Below are 12,934 nucleotides of genomic sequence, written 5' to 3' on the forward strand. Positions count from 1 at the left end.
GCGATAAGTGACCTCTGAGGTCCCCCAGGTCAGACGTCCTGGGGTTAGCGCTTCTGGCCCATGGCAACTCCGGCCTGGTCAGTGGGGACTCACTCACTTGAGAGAGGCGTCCAGGTTTTACCCTTGTCCCTTCAGCCCCTTTAAAAGGATGGAGTCTTTCTGTTGCCACAGACTAGCTTATTTGCCTGCTGCCACCTCTTAAGACAAGGACTCTAAATCAAACAGTGTGTCTGTCACGTCTTTCCTGTCCTCTCGAGGAGAGAAAACACACACCGTCCACTGAGGAGGTCTGAAGGGCCGCCCTCGGGAGTGACGAGCCCGCTGCCCCCCGCCACTGCCCTGTGTCTGCTCCCACAGGGCAGCCCAGGGAATCTTAAAGAGACAAGCAGATCTTCCCGGCCTCCCACTGTTCACCCTGACAACCCCTGTGGCACAGGTGGACCCGCGGTCCCCGGGGCTGAGAGCTCCGTGCGTCCTCCCAGCTTGCCCCCCGGCCCCCTGCTTCTGCCTGTCCCCTGCGAGCTGCTCGCTTCTCCGTTGCACTGACATGCGTGCGCTCGCTGTGTCCTCTGCTGGAGTGCGCCCCTCCCACCCTCACGGGGCAGCCTCCTGTCGCCACACGTTCTTTCCCCGGAGAGGCGGCAGGGCTCCTCTGCCTCCTGACCAGAACATCTCTGGCTCTGACCTGTCCTGACGGCTCTGACCTGGAGTTGCTGGGGGAAGGAATCTGTGGCCCGTCTGCCTCAGGCTCGCCTCTTAGCTGTCTGTTTTCTCCAGTTCCATCTTCAGTCATTCCTACGTTTATTGTCGAGGTTCCTGAATTTACTTAGACCATCTAAAATCAGTGACTTGACGGGATCAACCATGCTTTGTGGTTGCTTTGTGACGTTAGCGTGGCCATACTTGCTGATTGAGATGGGCACCATTGTGAAGAGCCAGGCGTCCGATGTTCAAGTCCTGTCCGAGACTCGCTAGCGTGGCTTAGCCTTTCTGTGCCTCACTGGGTTTTGAGGATTAAATGAGTCAATAGTTGTAAAGCACTTACAGTATTTGGCACATGGTAAATGTTAGATGAAAATCAGCCCTTTTTGTTATTAACGTAAGACGCAAAAAGTATCACCAAGTTGGGTTTGGGAAGGGGTTTGAGGTGCATTAATCGAGCAGCTACAGTGCAGGACATGTGATGATGTCTCATTGATGGCTCTCACCCCACGAGACGGTGTGGTCTTCATGCTCTACATGAGGAAACGCGTGCTGAGAGGGTCACGTACCACTGAGTGGCTGGGATGGTGCCTGCACTGAGCTCTGGTTTCAGTGTGTGTGTTCCCCCCCTCAGGTTGTGCTGCATTCGTAGAGACAACAAGGGTTTGGAATTTTCTTTTTACCTTTTGGTCAGGCTCATGGGACTCGTTTTTGAAACCTAAACCTCTTTACTTTATTAATTTAGGATACCGTAACAATTCAATGAGGATTCCCTGGTAGGTCAGTCTATTGAGTTGTATTTTTAAATCTAGAATTCTTTTTTTTTTTTTTTAAATCTAGAATTCTTTTACTAGAAAAAAAAGCAAATTAATGGAGGAAAAATAGAAGAAAGGAATGAACCTAACTGTAGTTTTGTAGTTAGGTTGTAGTTTTCTGATACTACAATAAATAAGACTCTCGGTTGAAAGTAATGGAAACCCAGATCAGATTAAAGTTTATGCATAAGATTGACATCTTTCTTGCAGATAGCAGGGCTGCCCCTTCTCTCTCCCCATCCCTAAGAATCTGTTAGCCTAACTTAGCCACATGCCAGATCCTAGAGCACCGTGTCCTGGGGTGGGCTGGAGGGAAAGGGGATATTCTGATTGACCTATCTGGGTCATTTATCCACTTCTGTGCTGGGTAATGTCAGGCCACGTAGTTGGCAGCCCCATCAGAGTCATGTGGAGGAGGGAAGAGTGTTCCTTAAAGAATGAGACACAAGACAGGCAAAAAGTAGTGTGTGATCCAAGCACCAATACTTTTGTCTTGTCCTAATTACATTTTATCTTGGCCAAAATTCGCAAAAGTGAAATGGTTTATTACAGATTGTAGAAGGAGATTGTGTCCAAGCTGCTAAAAATAACCCACGACTCAACTCCCCTTATAGAGAGATAAGCAGTGGGGTTGATAGTCCTTTGCTCTCAAGTGCCCCTGACAGGAGGTGTGGTTCTCTGAGTTCTGATTACGTGCCAGGAGCTAGTGGGAAACTCTTATTTCAGAAAATATACTATCTATATGAATATTATTTGAAATTATGAAAGTCCACAAACTCTCTTTCTAAAAGATTTATGCAGTGTTGGGAGGGGGAGAAGTACCCGTAAAAGGAGAACAGAAGTCAGTTACTTTGAGGGGAAAAGAGAGAGAGAGATGTAATCGGATCACCAGGAGAAGGGAAGAAGAATGCCATTCATTTATCTCCTTGACTTTTTTTTTGAGATATAATTGACACATTGGTTTATGTGTACTGCCCGTTGATTTGACACATTTATTTGTAAAGTTATTACCACCACAGTGTAACCTAGGCTAAAACCACAGTGTTACCACCTCCGTGCCATCACATAGTTACTAACTCTTTTCTGTGGTGAGAACATTTAAGACCCACTCTTTAAGCAACATTCAGGTATATGACGCAGTATTATTTGCTTTGATCACCATGCTGTGCGTTAGATCCCCAAACTTGTTAATCTTATAATTGGAAGTCCCTACTCCTTGGCCAATATCTCCTCATTTCCCCTCCCCCCACCCCTACTGGCCACCATTCTACTCTCTGTTTCTCGGAGTTTGTCTTTTTTAGATTCCACATGTAGGTGATATACAGTATTTGTCTTTCTCTGTCTGACTTATTTCACTTAACACAATGCCCTGAAGGTCCATCCAGGTTGTCATATAGCAGGATTTCCTCCTTGCTCATGGCTGAATAATATTCCATTGTGTATACATATGTGTATGTATATATATATTATATATATATATCCATCCGTGGATGGAAGCTTGGGTTGTTCTTGTATCTTGGCCATTGTAAATAATGCTGCTATGAACATGGGGGTGCATATATCTTTTATTATAATTAGTGTTTTTGTTTTCTTCAGATAAATACCCAGAAATGGAATTCCTGGATCATATGGTAGTTCTATTTTTAATTTTTTGAGGAACCTCCATACTGTTCTCCATAGTGGCTACACCAATTTACATTCCCACCAACAGTGCATGAGGGTTCCCTTTTCTCCACACCCTCTCCAACGCTTGTTACCTCTTGTCTTTTTGACAGTAGGCATTCTGTCTGGTATGTGGTGATATCCTGTGGTTTTGATTTGCATTTCCCTTATGACTAGTGATGTTGAGCCCCTTTTCATCTATATGTTGGCCATTTGTATGTCTGTTTTGGGAAACTCTTCAGTTCCCCTGCTCATTTTTTAATCAGGTTGTTAGGTTCTTTGCTATTGGGTTATATGAGTTCCATATATATTTTGAAGATTAACCCATAGTTTGGGACCTTTTTTGTGGTGTGCAAGATATATTTTTTTAATAACAATTTTTTTCAAAGATTTATTTTTTATTTATTTTATTTATTTTTGGCTGCATTGGGTCTTAGTTGCGAGAGGCAGGATCTTCATTGAAGCATGCGGGATCTTTCATTGCGGCACATGGGCTCTTCGTTGTGGTGTGTGGGCTTCTCTCTAGTTGTGGCCTGCAGGCTCCAGGGCACATGGGCTCAGTAGTTGTGGCATGCGGGCTTAGTTGCCCTGCGGCTGTGGGATCTTACTTAGTTCCCCAGCAAGGAATCGAACCTGTGTCCCCTGAATTGGAAGGCAGATTCTTTACCAGTGGATCACCAGGGAAGTCCCTATAATAACTTTATTTTATTTTGAATTTTATTTTATTTATTTTTTATACAGCAGGTTCTTATTAGTTATCCATTTTATACATGTTAGTGTATATACGTCAATCCCAATCTCCCAATTCATTACTTTTTTTTTTTTTAAGTTGCGGCATGCGGGACCTAGTTCCCTGACCAGCGATCGAACCCAGGCCCCCTGCATTGGGAACACAGAATCTTAACCACTGCACCACCAGGGAAGTCCCCATACTGTTTTGATTACTATAGCTTAGTAATATAGTTTAAAATCAGGAAGTGTGATGCCTCTAGCTTTGCTCTTCTTTCTCAGGATTGCTTTGGTTATTTGGGATCCTTTGTGGTTCCATACAAGTTTTACAATTGTTTTTTGCGTTTCTGTGAAAAATGGCATTGAAATTTTAATAGAGATTACAGTGAATCTATAGATGGCTTTGGGTAATGTGAACATTATAACAATATTCTGATCCATGAACACTGGATATCTTCCCATTTATTTGTGTTTTCAGTTTCTTTCATCAAAGTCTTATAGTTTTCAGTGTATAGGTCTTTCATCTCCTCGGTTAGGTTTATTCCTAAGAATTTTATTTTATTTTTTGATGCTATTATGAATGGGATTTTTTTCTTCATTTTTTTTCTGATGTTTCGTTGTTAGTGTATAGAAACACAACTGTTTTCTATATATTGATTTTGTATCCTGCAACTTTCCTAAATTTCTAGCAGTTTTTTTGGGTGGAGTCTTTAGCATTTTCTGTATATAAGATCATATCATCTACAAACGAAAACAGTTTTACTTCTTCCTTATCTATTTGGAAGCCTTTTTTTTTCTTTTTCTTGCCTGATTGTTCTGGCTAGGATTTCCAGTATTGAATAGGAATGGTGAGAGTGGGTAGCCTTGTCTTGTTCCTGATCTTAGAAGAAAAGCTTTCAACCTTTTGCTGTTGAATATGATATTAGCTGTGAGCTTGTCATATATGGCCTTTATTTTGTTGGTACAGTGCTTCTATACCAAGTTTTTTGAGCACTTTTTATCATGAGAGGATGTTGTACTTTGTCAAATGCTTTTCTGCATCTGTTGAGATGATCATTTTTTTTTCTCTCTGTTAATGTGGTGAATCCCATTTATTGACTTATGGCTATTGAACCATCCTTGCATTCCTGGAATAAATCCCACTTGGTAATGCTGTATGATCCTTTTTTTTTTTTTTTTTTTTTTTGCGGTACGCAGGCCTCTCACTGTTGTGGCCTCTCCTGTTGTGGAGCACAGGCTCCGGATGCACAGGCTCAGCGGCCATGGCTCACGGGCCCAGCCGCTGCACGGCATGTGGGATCTTCCCGGACTGGGGCACGAACCCGTGTCCCCTGCATCAGCAGGCGGACTCTCAACCACTGCGCCACCGGGGAAGCCCTATGATCCTTTTAATGTGCTGTTGAATTTGGTTTGCTAATATTTTGTTGAGAATTTTTACATCTGTATTCATCAGGGGTATTGGTCTGTAATTTTCTTTTCTTGTACTGTCCTTATCTGGCTTTGGTAATGATGGTCTCATAAAATGAGTTTGGGAGTGTTCCCTCCCGTTCAGTTATTTGGAAGCGTTTGAGAAGTATTGTTAATTCTTCTTTAAATGTTTGGTAGAGTTCACCAGTGAAACCATCTGGTCCTGGGCTTTTCTGTTTTGCGAGGGTTTTGTTTACTGATTCAGTCTCCTTACTCAATATTGGTCTGTTCAGATTTTCTGTTTCTTCATGAGACTCAGATTTAATAGGTTGTATGTTTCTAGGAATTTATTCATTTCTACTAGATTATCCAGCTTTTTGGCATATAATTGTTTTTAGCAGTTTCTTACGATCCTCTGTGTTTCTGTGGTATCAGTTGTAATGTCTTCGATCATTTCTGATTTTATTTATTTGAGTCTTCTCTCTGTTTTTCTGAATTAGTCTCATAAAGGTTTGTTAATTTTGTTTATCTTTTCAAAAAAAATCAGGTTCATTGATCTATTCTATTGTGTTTCTGGTTAGGTCCTCTTACTTTAACTTTGGGAATAGGAAAGTTCATTTGTCAAAGGAGCCACTCTCTCCAGATGAGACGGATGAGTGGAATTACTCCTGTTTCAACAGTTTCTGTAATAGGGTCTATCCTTTAATTTTTGAAAGCCTTGGCTGGAAGTCGGGGGAAAGAAAGAGTCGGGGAAAAACAACCCTCAGTGACTGAATCCCACTACCAGTCTCATGGGAAAAGCCAAGGTTGGTGTTTTTCAAACTTTTGATCATGTCCACAATAGGACATACATGTTACACTAGGACCCAGAAAACCCAGGTGGGCACAGCTGAGCTGTGAGAGATAATCCTTGACTCTGAGGATGCCACAGTGCATGCTGATGCTTTTTATTAGGCTTTATTCTGTTTTGTTTTAGTCACAGTGCACTGTAGGATTTTTGGTTTGTTTTGCGTTGTTTTTAATGCTGGTCCTGACCCACTGTGGGTGGCGCTGGCTCGCGGGTGCTTGCAGAAGGGCGGCAGGAGGGCCCCAGCGGGCTCATGTTCGGTGCCGCCCCACCCCCGGCAGCCTTCAGGCCACCACCGCTTGTGTTCATTCTTGGTTTCCCCAGAAATGCTCCTCTGGCTCTTCATGTGACCACATCTTTGTTCTGCACACACTGCCACTTTGTTTGCGGGCCCTGCCGTGCAGGCTTCGGTCTTTGCTCCAAGCCCTGATTGGGTGATGGCTCCGTGGCCTCCACACATCCGGGCACAGGGGAGAGGAGGGCCTGGCCTCCCTGGACAAAAAGCCTGGGCCTGGGGAAGGCCGGTGCCGGGGCGAGCGGACGACTGTGCCAAGACCAGGGGTCAAGCTGGGAATCTCAGAGACTTGCTCACCCTCTTCCCCTGCCCCTTGCTGCCTGCAGGTAAATTCTACTGCAAACCACACTACTGTTACCGGCTGTCCGGGCCCGTACAGAGGAAGAGACCAGCAGTGGCCCCTCTGTCTGGAAAGGTAATGTTGATCGGCCGCAGGGGGCGGGGGGGCAGCAGGTGCTGTTTCAGTGTGGTGACAGGTCAGGGTGTGGCCAGCAGGCCCTGAATGGCCACTGCATTGCCTTTCCTGTGAGTGGGAGGGCCTGAGAGATGGTCACAGTCCGATATGGGGAGGGAGCATCTTTTCAAGCCTAATCTAATGTTGGGTTTCAGTAAGGTAATGTTCCAGCACCACCTGAGTTGGATTTGGAAGACCACGTCAGACCTTGTCTTCTGCTTACTGTGTAAAAAAAAAGCCTCTTGCCTTTGAAAATCTCACCCTTCCTGAGAGGAGGACACTGGAAAAGGACTTGGCTAGAAATAAATGCTCTGCAGCCAATTCCTTGAACTTTCTATATTCTGGGAATTACTTATCTAAGAACCTTCTTTTTACAAAAAAAAGTGAGTGTAATCAGCTCCCGCATCTGTCTTTCCAAGTGAGCTGTGTATTCTCTCCGCTCTGTGGTGTTGCCCTGTGGGCGTGCAGTTGACTGATGCTTCCAGGAGGGCCTCTGCGGACTGCAGAGAGCCTGTGGGGGAAGGGACATGAAGCGTGCCCTGGTGCGGCTCTGGGTTTCCTGGTGAGGGCAGCAGACCAGCAGCCAGGCGTCATTGTCTCGTGAGATGTGGGTGCTTCACTCAGTCACTCTTCCTCTTCTTGTGGACTTTCCTAGGAGGCCAGGGGACCCCTGCAGGACAGCCCTGCTGCAGACACCAACGGACAGGCCAGCACCAGTGCCAGCCCTGCCGAGAGAACTCCAGGTAGCCTCACTTCCTTGTTTGGCTGGGTGGCGCGTCACTCTCTCGGCCTCTGTGACAAGGCCAAGGGGATGAGCCAGCACCTCCAAAGCAACATTTCTTCAATTGGGCATCAGGTGGCCCAAAACCCTCTGGACTCCTTTTTCATGTGCCAGCTGCTTGCATTCGGAGTCCCCTTTCTCTATGGCCTGTCGGAGGTGCTGGTACAAATCAGAGGGGAGTTTCACTGGCCGACCGTGAGCCAGTAGGGGTGCCGTCTGGTGAGCGGCGTCAGCCAGGCTTCGGTACTGTCTATTCAGAATCTCATTTTTATTGCTGGAGTCCTGGGACCTGTCCACATCCATCAGATACCTTGGGGGGTTGGCCCAGGCCCTGTCTAGGGAACAGGAGTTCAAAACAGGCTGCTTTTAGCACTGACCCAAGTGATGACCCAGGGCAGTGGGGCCTTCCTGTAGTCCCTCGCTGTGGGCTCCTTGGATAGAGCGTGGAATTGTGAAAAGGCCCCAAGGTCTGAACGTGTGTCCACCTGAACTGGACATCCTCCATCCTCTTCCCTGCTCAGGTGTCTAGGTGGCTGCCACTGCTGTCCCACCTCACCTGTAACCCCTGAGGGACATGCCCTGTCCTGGTCATTTTGGGGCATTTGAACTCCTAACGAGGATCAGGCCCTGATTGGTCCCACTTTCACTAACCTCTTCCTGTGTCAGGAGGTGAGTGCCACCACCCCACATCTAAAAACACATTTGTTCTGGTCTCGAAGGTCAGGAGAAGGAAGGGCTCATGGGTACCAGACTTCTTGTGAAGAATTGTGGTTTTTCCTTAAAATCACCTCGCCCTACTCCCTGCCAAACCAGCCTGTGACGTGTGTCCACAGTTCCACAGATGTGGGTGGTCCTGATGCCCTGCGCAGCCCCGACAGGTCATAGCCCACGGTCACTGTAGCCAGTCGGAGAGGAAGTCGTCAGGGCCCTGTTTTCACCTGTCACAAGTTTCTTCCCTTCAGAGCAAATAGGTCTCAAGCAGCCGTTTACAAACTCACAGAAATCACCATATTGAAAACTAAAGATTATCAGCTAAGGCCAGAAACTATGGAGAGGGAGTTGGTAGTGGAATTTCCAAAATGGGAGAAGAGAAAAGTTATCCACTGAGCCTTCAAATGGGAGGTTAGCAGAGTTGCTCCTTCGCCTGTGCTCCGGAACTAACGCAGGCCCCGTGGTGTTGCTCTGGGGCAGGAAGGTGTCCCAGACGCTGGGCAGTGCCCCTGGGTGCAGTGACTGGAGTTTAGGTGAACTCAGCTTCTGCTACTATGTGTGTCCTGATAAAATCTAGGCAAGTTTTTAAGTGCCCTGCAGATTGGACCAATATTTTATAGCCATGTTTAAGCTACAAATGACTTGGTACCCCTTGAGCCCCTTTATAATCTGTCTTTTTCAAGAAGTGCTGACGGCCCTTGCAACAGGGGAGCTGGTAGAGACAGGGCGTGTGCCTTTGAGCAGGTGGGAACCACCTGGGTGCTCAGCAGACAACTAAAACGTTCGGCTCTCTTTGTGGGCATCTGAAGAAGAGCGAAGCCAGTGGAGGTCAGGCCGTTCCTGAGCCAACGTCGTGCACTCTGTCCAGTTCAGTTTGCCGTCTCTGCCTGCCTGCTTTGAAAGCATAGTGGGCTTCGGGTTTTTAGCAGTTGTGGAGAATTAAGCGTTCCATAGAGAAGAGGACCACTCTGTGAAGCAGGGAGAGAAGATGAGAGCTGGGGTTGTGGTGACAGAATCAAAGTCCTGAGGACCTTCTTGATTCTGAAGGTGATGCGCCTGTCACAGCATGAGGGGTTCAGGATGTGAAGCCCAGTTGGAGGTGCCCTGTAGGCATTGGCAAGGCCAGCACCCGGGGCCGCTGGGGTCCAGTGAGTCCCTGCCTCTGGAGGCCCGAGCTCTCTGAGAGCGCGGTTCCAAGTGGACGTGCCGCGGAGCACCAGCACTTCCCCTTCGTAGAACAGGAGCAGGGTTGTGGGTGTATGTTCTAGCTGGCAGGAAATCGGTTTCTTTTTCTCCTTTAATAAGGATTCCCTTCTTTAAATCCCAAACCAAAGCTTTGATTGGTTAACTAGAACTTCCTTTTGAAAAGCTTCAGAAAAACTCAGGTGTTTCGGGGCTTCAGGAAATGTGTTGTGGACGGCTGTGGTCAGGCTGGTTCTGGGCACGTCCCCTGGGCTGCACTTTGAGCAGAGCGAGTAATACGTGGAGCATGGTTCACGCCCCAGATCCACGTCCCCCAGGAGGTCGTCTGGAGGAGACGCGGCTGTGGCTGGCACTGCTCTGTGCCCCCCTTTAGCTTGTGGCATTTCCCTCTCTTCCCTTATGTTCTTCTCTTACACCAAAACGACTGCTGTTGCCAAAAAAACAAACACAACCCGCGAGTTAGAACCTGGTCCGGCGTCATCTGTCTCTGGGCCCCTGGCCTGCAGCTGCTGCCTGATTTAGCATCTTTGTTTGTAACGTGCTTTTAATGTAGAAACCCTCTTCGCTGTTCTCAAAATCAGTAAGTGCTTTGTTTCCAAGCTTCTTATACTTAGTGCTGCAGGTCAGTGGACCTGGCACAGATTTTCTTACCCTGGCCTCATAGTACCTGCCCTGACTTTAGGAAACATTTGGATAACAACAGGCAGAGAAAGAAAACCCCCAGTGGGATGTTGTGCCCTTGAATACAAGACCCTCAGTTGAAGGTTTTTAGATCCTTTTTTCATCCAGAGGAATCCCCTTTGCACCTCACATAGTGGGTAACCAGAACTGAAGCGTACAGGCATGGGGTATCATAGGGAACAGAAGAGCTTTGCTTCCAGTACAGGTGACAGACGTGGGATGGGAGAAAGGCTTCATTGTCTGTCGTCTTACGGAAAGATGATCTTAACATAAAAGGCTGCCTCGCTGTGGCTGCCGCATGCCGCGCCCCCAGACGCACCTGCACGGTCACCCTTGGGTTCCATAGTCTGGACGCTGAATGAGCCATTAGGAAACGCAGGCATTTCCCACACCAGCTAGAATAGCCACGCGCGGTACGGTCCTGGGTTCCTGCCGTCAGGAGGATCTTCCCACTGCTTCCCAAGCCCTCTTCCCTTATAGGCATTTCTGGAAAACCTATTTAGAAAAGCAAAGAGAATTCCAAATCCAGCTTCGCTCTCCAACCCCACCCCAAGAGTCCAAGTAGACAGTGATGTGTGAACACATACATATACGCACATGTGTTTGCGCTGGCTTAGTTTCATGTCTACAAGTACACGTTTATATGTTGTGCCCTAAGTGGTGGTAACAGTACTAGTGAAGCTTCCCCAGGCTTCTTGTCCCTGGGCTCTGGCTTACACCGGGGACCATGCCACTGACCTGGCTTAGTGTTCCCGGGGAGGTGGGGACCGCGGGGGCAAGTGCCCCCGGACATGAGCAGTGCACACTCCCCACCCCAGAAAGGTGACTTAGACAAAGCAGGGGAGCAGGGCTCTCACTCAGGAACCCCACGGGACCGCTTCGCTTCCAGGCGCGGGTCTGTTAGCACAGCTCCCTGCTGCCTCTTGGTGTTCAGTGTGTCTGTAGGACAGTGCAATCCTTAGTCTCTCCTGAAAGGGGCCTCAGCATGGCCTTCAAGGCCTGGCCAGTGAGTTAAGGAGTTCTACACCCACTTTTCCTGATCTGTTAAGCTTGGGGTAGAGGGCGGGGGCAGGCAGCAGGCGGGTCCCCAGGAGTGGTACAGAGGCCAGAGTTGTGCCAGGGATGGTGCACCTGTCCGTCTCCGGCCTTCCTGCCGTGAAGCCTCGCCTTTGCCTTCGTCTCTAACCTGTGCTGTTGTGCGTTTTGGTGTGTTTCTTTGTGAGTTGTTTTTATTTAATTGTGTAACTTTGTTTTTCCGTTATTGTGAAACTAAGGTGTTGTGCTTTTAATTTTTTTTAACAAGTGTTACCGTTCTTATTTAAGAGAATAAATTCCAAACAATCTTCAGGTTTCTGAGTATTTCTTTTCCTCCCCTTTTTCCTGATTGGAGGGTGGGGAGGGGTCGCTCAAGCAGGTCTCAGGAGTGGGCATGAAACCACGGTACCTCAGGATTCTCACTCCTGGGCTGGGCTCGGGAGAGAACGTAGGTGTATTAAAATGGGGAAACAGGGTGTTTATACCTAAAATACAGGTTCCCATTAGTGGAAGGGCCCCTGTTTGAGGGGGGCATGGTGGAAGACATTTTGCTTCCTTGCTTGGAGGAAGATGCCACCTGTGTCCCCCATTCCGTCATCCAGCATGAGGGCCCTGAGGCGGGAGCAGGTGAAGGAGAAAGCTCTCCGCGGAGCCTGCCTCTGCCTGAGCCCAGGCCGTGCCCTCCTCTTTCCGACTAGCTGGTACCGTGGGGACCGGAGCGCTTGGGCGCCTCTTCGCTGCCTTGAGGCTTTTGCCTGGCGTCAGGGACGGTCCTTGCTCTGTCCTCCCAGCTCTGTCCTCCCAGCTCTGTCTGTTTCTGTGACCTGGACACACAGGCAGGGGGTCCAGTTCTGCTTGGCTGCTCGAGCCTGGAGGGCTGAGCCCCCTTCTCACACACACACTGTGACCTTGGCAGCGGGGCCTCTGATGCCGGCTGGCCCGCCGACCACAGGGGCACAGCCGTTTGGGTGCTGAATGGGGCCAGGAGAGGGCACATCGGAGGGGGGCGCTCAGCGCCAAGTCTGCGCCCACCGTGCTCTAGGTGATGGCGGCCTGGTGTGAGGCGGCCTCCCGGCCTCCCCTCCACCCGGCGGCCCCCTTGGGTCCCTGTGTGGCCACAGCACCATCACTGGGTTGGGAGTTGGTCCTGGCATGGAGAGCGCCTGCCTCTCCCGGCCTGCTCGCCACCCTCCCCCTTCTCTGAAATCAGTCAGTCTGGTCTGTCCTGGGCCCTGCAGAAGGCTGGGAGAAAAAGGAGTCGGGCTGAAGACCCTGGAGAGCTCCCTTTGGGTCGAGTTTCCTTCTGAAACTTGAAGCCCATTCTCTTTTTTTCTCATCTGTTCCCTGGCCCTTCCCTCACTGGGACACTGCCCAGGAGGGCTCCTGCGTGCGACGGGGCGCAGGAAGCAGTGAGAATGGGCTGCCCTCTGTTCCCGTCCTGTCCCGAGGGACCCACTGAAGACAAGCCCCCGCTCGGGCCTTGCTGGGGTGTAATAGCCAGCAGACAGCTTCAGGAAGACTCCTCCCCAAACGCCAGGCCCTTTCACAGAGCTCTACAACCTCACCAAGACTCCAAAACCAGGCCTTACCTGGCACCTCGATCCAGCCAAGC

The 12,934-nt window shown here is 48.8% G+C and overlaps 1 protein-coding gene across 28 annotated transcripts in view; it reads left to right on the plus strand.

The window, feature by feature from the left end:
• The window catches only part of MICAL3 (microtubule associated monooxygenase, calponin and LIM domain containing 3), a 178,404-nt gene that overhangs the window by 109,937 nt on the left and 55,533 nt on the right, over positions 1–12,934 (plus strand). For all 28 annotated transcript variants that reach the window (XM_067755911.1, XM_067755917.1, XM_067755915.1 and 25 more), the window contains 2 exons: positions 6,784–6,872; positions 7,567–7,654. In XM_067755911.1, coding sequence (XP_067612012.1) covers positions 6,784–6,872; positions 7,567–7,654 — 177 coding nt within the window. The remainder of the gene's footprint in view (positions 1–6,783; positions 6,873–7,566; positions 7,655–12,934) is intronic.

Source organism: Pseudorca crassidens, chromosome 11 (assembly GCF_039906515.1).
Source record: "Pseudorca crassidens isolate mPseCra1 chromosome 11, mPseCra1.hap1, whole genome shotgun sequence".
Classification (NCBI taxonomy): domain Eukaryota; kingdom Metazoa; phylum Chordata; class Mammalia; order Artiodactyla; family Delphinidae; genus Pseudorca; species Pseudorca crassidens.